Source organism: Hordeum vulgare, chromosome 3H, assembly GCF_904849725.1.
Source record: "Hordeum vulgare subsp. vulgare chromosome 3H, MorexV3_pseudomolecules_assembly, whole genome shotgun sequence".
NCBI lineage: Eukaryota > Viridiplantae > Streptophyta > Magnoliopsida > Poales > Poaceae > Hordeum > Hordeum vulgare.
In genome coordinates, this window is record NC_058520.1 from 564,331,638 (window position 1) to 564,338,220 (window position 6,583).

The window sequence follows — 6,583 nt, forward strand, 5'->3', positions numbered from 1 at the left end:
TGAGGAATGGCCAATGTGTCATGGACAGGCAGGCTAGGGAAGGACAAGGATCAACGTTGCGGCCATCCGTTGCGTATCTTGCCTATGCAAATACAGTTTAAATTTAAGTATGAGTCGTGCACGGATAAAAAACATACGTTAATCCGTTTAACTCATGACATTAAATTGATTTTTCTGTACATTCCGATCCAAATAAACACGCATCGACAATTTGGGTCGGGCCTTAAAAGTGCTCTAAGAGCATCTAGAGTCGGAGCTCTTAAATCAGCCTTAAACGTCCGAGCAGCCCATCCGAACATTGCCCGGTCACAATAAATCGATTCAGCTGGACCCCTCATACCCATCTCAAACGTTCGGGTTGACACGCATCTTTTATATTCATCTTAAATATGAGAACGATATGAGGGCTCGCGGACGCGTCAGGACACGTCCGGTCAGTCTGCTACATAAGACGCGATCCCACCCCAAACCACATTTTCTCTTTATTAATTCAATTATTCTTTCTCTCTCTTATACTTAATCAATCATGCGTAATTAGTCGGACATAGAGAAAAAATATAAAAGATGCGGCTGCCTAGATAAAAAAAGTAAATACTTAAAATAGACGCGTCTATTTACTTTAAGAGACCGGACTTATAAGCTCCGGCTATAGATGCTCTAACAGCGGTAGTGGTAGCACGTACTTGTATATTTCTAACGCTAGCTTTTCGTGCATCACGTGCTCACGAGACGAGGTGGGCTGACCAATGTGCAAAGTAGGTACACTCTGTTCCCTCCCTTAGCAGGGGCGGACCTAGAGAGAAAATGATCCGGTGTCCTAGCATATGATCATTCATAAATTTCATCTAAAGATGGGATGTCACGTACTGTATTTTGCATCAAACTTACAAAGAAAACAGTTTGCACCTGGTGTCCTGTGCACCCGGGTAGCACAACGTGGGTACGCCCCTGTCCCTTAGTGGGCTTATCTTATCTTGCATGCTCATTAGTCAGTAGTAATGCACTAATGGGTACTCAGCAATGTGCTGGTGCCACGAGGCATGGCAAAAGCCAAAAGGTGGCGCTTGGCTCCTTCTGGGAAGGAGACTGCTCCGTGTCGATGTCGACCACCCGTAGTAAATGTGCAGAGTGCGGATGAGGGCATAGTCAGATCCCGTAAAATGAACCTATAAAAAAGATATTCGTAGAGGATGTTTTTTTACGGGTCGGCTCGAGCTGCGGCGGAACAGACCTATTAAACTTAAACTGTAAATTAAATTTTCGTTTACATTTTTTCCTACATCTTCTTTTCCCCCTCGCCTGGGTCCATGATCAACTAAATTTGTTCGTAAATATGGAGTCGTTGATCCCTCAATTCATCCAGGAGCTAGCTAGCTAGGCTAGCTCCTCAGTCCACGAATCCATCCAGGAGCTAGCTAGCTCCTGAGTCCATGAATCCATCTAGGAGCTAGCTCCTCAGTCCACGAATCCATCAAGGAGCTAGCTCAGTCCACGAATCCATCCAGGAGCTAGCTAGCTAGCTTCGTCATCCATGAATCCATCTAGGAGCTAGCTCCTCAGTCCACGAATCCATCAAGGAGCTAGCTCAGTCCACGAATCCATCCAGGAGCTAGCTAGCTAGCTTCGTCATCCATGAATCCATCTAGGAGCTAGCTAGTTTCGGTGTCCACGTATCCATCCAGGAGCTAGCTTCGAGCTCGGTCATGGAATCCATCCAGAAGCTCGAAGCTAGCTAGCTAGCTTCCGCCGCTAACGACGAATCCGGTCAGGACGGGCAGGGCGGCGGTCGACATTCGGGGATGTCCGGGGCGGCGTACGATGGACGTGGACGGCGGGCATGGAAGTTTTTGTGGCAGTTGGGCTCCCACTAACCGTTTTCTCTCGATACAGGGCATCGTAAAAACGGACGCGAAAACTGTGTTTTTACAGATCAAGAGGAACTTTTTACTGTGTTCCGCAAAAGTATTTACGGGTCCGACGAGTTTGTAGATTTTGATCGGCCAACTTTTTTTGTATAGACCTGTATTTTGATGATTATTTTGCGGGTCGGACTCTCCGAGTTAGGAGTTTTGAATTTCCAGTGGGAGCACTAGCAGCAGCGCCTTCCCGCGTCCCAGCTAGCCACTGTGTACACGCACGCGCTCACGCAGCCAGGCCAGACAGGCAGGTCCCTGAATGCCGACCGGTCCGGGCCGGCGCTCGCTTTACGCAGGGCAGCCTCCTCCTATAAATTGCACCCGTACCCTCGGTACCCAGAGGCAGGCCAGGCACCCACCACCACCACCTCGCGCTCTCTGGCTCGCCAGTAGACATTTACTCGTTCTCGGCAGATCACGCTGCACAAGATCGCATCTCTAGTGGGCGCGCAGAGTGCACTACACTTACTGTGGTCTGGCCTCATCTTAATCAGTTCTCACCTGCAAGCCTAGAGAGATGGCGGACAAGGTCGTGGCCACCTACTACTACCCTCCCATGGAGGTAGCCGCCGCCGAGCTCGGCCAGATCGCCGGCTCCAAGCTCGACGATGATGGCCGCAACAAGCGCACCGGTACGTAATAAAACCCCTGCCCCATCTCATGGCGTAGGTAACAGGGTACAGACGTACAGTACTCATAATCGATCGCTGTGTGCAGGCACGATGTGGACGGCGAGCTCGCACATCATCACGGCGGTGATCGGGTCGGGGGTGCTGTCGCTGGGCTGGGCCATCGCGCAGCTCGGCTGGGTGGCCGGCCCCGCCGTCATGCTGCTCTTCTCCCTCGTCACCTACTTCACCTCCTCGCTGCTCGCCGACTGCTACCGCTCCGGCGACCAGAGCACCGGCAAGCGTAACTACACCTACATGGACGCCGTCAACGCCAACTTGAGTGGCATCAAGGTGCAGATCTGCGGGGTGCTGCAGTACGCCAACATCGTCGGGGTGGCAATCGGCTACACCATCGCCGCCTCCATCAGCATGCTCGCCATCAAGAGGGCCAACTGCTTCCACGGCAACGGCCACGCCGACCCCTGCAAGGTCTCCAGCGTGCCCTACATGATCATCTTCGGCGTGGCCCAGGTCTTCTTCTCCCAGATACCCGACTTCGATCAGATCTCCTGGCTCTCCATGCTCGCCGCCGCCATGTCCTTCACCTACTCCTCCATCGGCCTTGGCCTCGGCATCGTCCAAGTTATAGGTAGGTGATTATGCACACTCATCGATCGACGAGTGATTATGATACCTCAATGATAGTTAGCAATGTGTTAACCAAATATGCATGCATGTATGCAGCCAACGGAGGCATGAAGGGCAGCCTGACCGGCATCAGCATCGGCACGGTGACGCCCATGCAGAAGGTGTGGCGCAGCCTGCAGGCATTCGGGGACATCGCATTCGCCTACTCCTACTCACTCATCCTTATCGAGATCCAGGACACGATCCGGGCGCCGCCGCCGTCGGAGTCCACGGTCATGAAGCGCGCCACCATGGTGAGCGTGGCGGTGACCACGGTCTTCTACATGCTCTGCGGCTGCATGGGCTACGCGGCCTTCGGAGACGCCGCCCCCGGGAACCTCCTGACGGGGTTCGGCTTCTACGAGCCCTTCTGGCTCCTGGACGTGGCCAACGCTGCCATCGTCGTCCACCTCGTCGGCGCCTACCAGGTGTACTGCCAGCCCCTGTTCGCCTTCGTGGAGAAGTGGGCGGCGAAGAGGTGGCCGGAGTCGACGTTCGTCACCGGCGAGGTCGAGGTCCCGCTCTTCCGGACGTACAAGGTGAACATGTTCCGGGCGACGTGGCGGACGGCGTTCGTGGTAGCGACGACGGTGGTGTCCATGATGCTGCCCTTCTTCAACGACGTGGTGGGGTTCCTGGGCGCGCTGGGGTTCTGGCCGCTCACCGTATACTTCCCGGTGGAGATGTACGTGGTGCAGAAGAAGGTGCCCAAGTGGAGCACGCGGTGGGTGTGCCTCCAGATGCTCAGCGTCGGATGCCTCGCCATCTCCCTCGCCGCCGCCGCGGGGTCCATCGCCGGCATCAAGTCCGACCTCAAGGTGTACCACCCGTTCAAGTCATAATCGACGTCTGACCATCATGCACGCATGCACCGAAGAACAGATCAAGATAGCGTCCGGTAAAGTTCACCGTGGGTTGCAGGGTGAAAGCCAAACTGTGCCAAAAAGAAGGGGGACAAGATACCGAAGTGTCAACAAATTGTTTAGGCTGGCTAATGACCGCCGTAGTTGCCTCAAAGAAAAGATACCTAAGTGTCAGCAGTGTGAGTGTCACCAACTAATGTTCTTGTCTTGTGTCGTAAGTACGGAGTAGAAGCTAATTCAATAATAGCACAGAATTTGAAAAGGATATTGAAGTGTGTCTGTCGTCTGCTCTCTTGTCACCATGAGCTCGGACTCTCCGTGTCATGTGCATGTTCAAATCACGCCAACCTCGGTCGATTTTGAAGCTAAAGCTGATCCAGTGTTGCTTTCGGAACTGGGTTGGCGAAGCGTCGAGTCCTCGGAAGAATCTTCATTTTCTTTGTACGAGTGGAAAGAGCGCATTGGGGGCTTGGGGCCAGCCGGCACCGATCCTGCGTGATGAATCTCGGAGGGGTCCGTAACGTCGTGGCGTTCAAAGATCCCGGCCGGCACTTTGGGCGATGTCACCTTCGCTTTTCCGGTGAGATTCCAGATGCCAAGTCTCGTCGACACTCTTGAGTGGGTTCGTGCTGGCGGCCGGGGCGGCTTCATGGTCACGCCCACCCCTGGGCGTCTGCAGTCGCCGTCACAGATTCTGTGGTTGGTGCTGACGGTAGCATGCAACCGTTCGTACAAAGGGAGCAAGAACCGATGAATAATCTTTACCTAATACTAAAGCGGTTATGGCTATTGTTGGAAAACCCATCTTTTCAGTTTTGCAAAAAAAAAAAACTTTTACTTTATGGTAATCAATCTACAGTCATGTTTTTATTTGAAATAACGTTTCATTTTTACAGAAACACCCCCTATCCAATTCAGATCTAGACCGTGTTCATCCCTTCCTCTTATCCACTCGGTCTTGTCGACAACGGAGACGGCTATGGTGCGGCGGCGCGGGAGGATGGATGACGCCTCGCGCGAGGCGTGTGCTTGGTTCTGGGGCGGTACCCTTGTCAGCGTCAGGGCCGGCTGGTTCTCTTGTGGGCTAATGCTCGCTGCCACAGGTGTGGCGACGCTCCGGTCCGAGGCAGATGGTGGCCGGCGACATGAAGCTCACCCGAGTGTTGCCTCTCATTGCTAAATGCCTGAACTGTCGGCCTCGGCGGCAGGGACGGCTTCTACCGCGCGGATCCTACTCCTGTGTTTGATTTGGACACTGTTTCTGACCGTGTCCCACTACAACAAAAAACAAAGGATTGCCCGAAGCGGATTCTTCTTCGCTCCTACAAGAAGCAAGGATCCTGAGCTGAAATCTCCATCAGATTGCGTACTTGGACTAAAAAATTCATCAAATCCTAGAGTTGGACCAGATAAGCATCATGCGGCCTTCAAGTTCGACGGAGACAGAAGCGACAAGTTCGCCAGAGGTAGAAGAATCGCCGGAGGTAGAAAAATATCCGTCGAGCCATCCAATATCGCCAACGCCGGCTACACCACAGGTATGTAATGCCTGAGACACCCTTCAAAAACAACCCTGCTGCTTTGGTTGTGAACTTGTGGTGCTTTTGTTCCTCGTGGTTTCAGTTATAGCGAGCCAAGGTCCAACCAGTCATGTAAAAACACAAATACAGTGGAGATCATAAGATGAGACAATACAATAGAGATCATGTCAAGTCTGAAAGTAATTTCCTGCTGATATCAGTAGTGTGCTAATTTGCTTGTCGTGTCAAGTCTGAAAGTAATTTCCTGCTGATATTCGTAGTGTGCTAATTTGCTTGATTTGGTCAAGTAGAGGAAGCTTTACAGATTTCAGAATTGAGTTAATGGAAAAAGTTAGAATTCTTTTGTTAGATATTGGTGATAGTGCAGATTATAAACTTACTACAGAATGTACAGATGTTAATAACTCTTTTGTTAGATATTGGTCAGTAGATTGGGTGATTTGACTTCCTTGATATTTTAACTTGCTTTAGTTTTGTACCTTCCCGAAGTACTAAAAAAGAAAATAATGCCATTATTCCTCTCTAGTTAATCATTTTATTTTTGATTGTACAGCGAACATGTGTGAGGTTATCATATAATATTTTATAGAGTGATCACCATGGTTGCCGTTTTGTATCTTACCTCTGTTTAAACTGATTCTTGCGATAGTGTTTCTGACAGCTGGAGGTTTACCATTTATTTTTGTTGTGACTACAGAAAATAGATGACAACAGTGAACTTAATATTGCAGAGGATTTTGACACGGCCGCCTGTCTTGAGAAAATCTGTAGCAACGACGGCCACTGGTGCACGAGGAGGTCTCCATGGAGGTGGAAATTTAATTCAACCTCGCCTAGGGCTGTCGGCCACCCCGAGCTCGTGCTGTTGGTGGCCTCCCGAAGCTCCTGTCGGCCTCCTCCATGAGCCCGAAGCACGAACCAGGTACTGTGTTGCACACCTAAAGGTCACCCACCTACTCCCCGTA

The 6,583-nt window shown here is 51.4% G+C and overlaps 1 protein-coding gene across 1 annotated transcript; it reads left to right on the forward strand.

Moving 5' to 3' along the window:
* The first annotated feature begins 2,255 nt into the window (after positions 1-2,255).
* On the forward strand, positions 2,256-4,342 carry LOC123445123 (amino acid permease 3-like). Its single transcript, XM_045122059.1, has 3 exons — positions 2,256-2,548; positions 2,634-3,176; positions 3,272-4,342. The coding sequence occupies exons 1-3, from the start codon at positions 2,434-2,436 to the stop codon at positions 4,054-4,056; spliced, it is 1,443 nt and encodes a 480-aa protein (XP_044977994.1). The 5' UTR covers positions 2,256-2,433; the 3' UTR covers positions 4,057-4,342.
* The last annotated feature ends 2,241 nt before the right edge of the window (positions 4,343-6,583 follow it).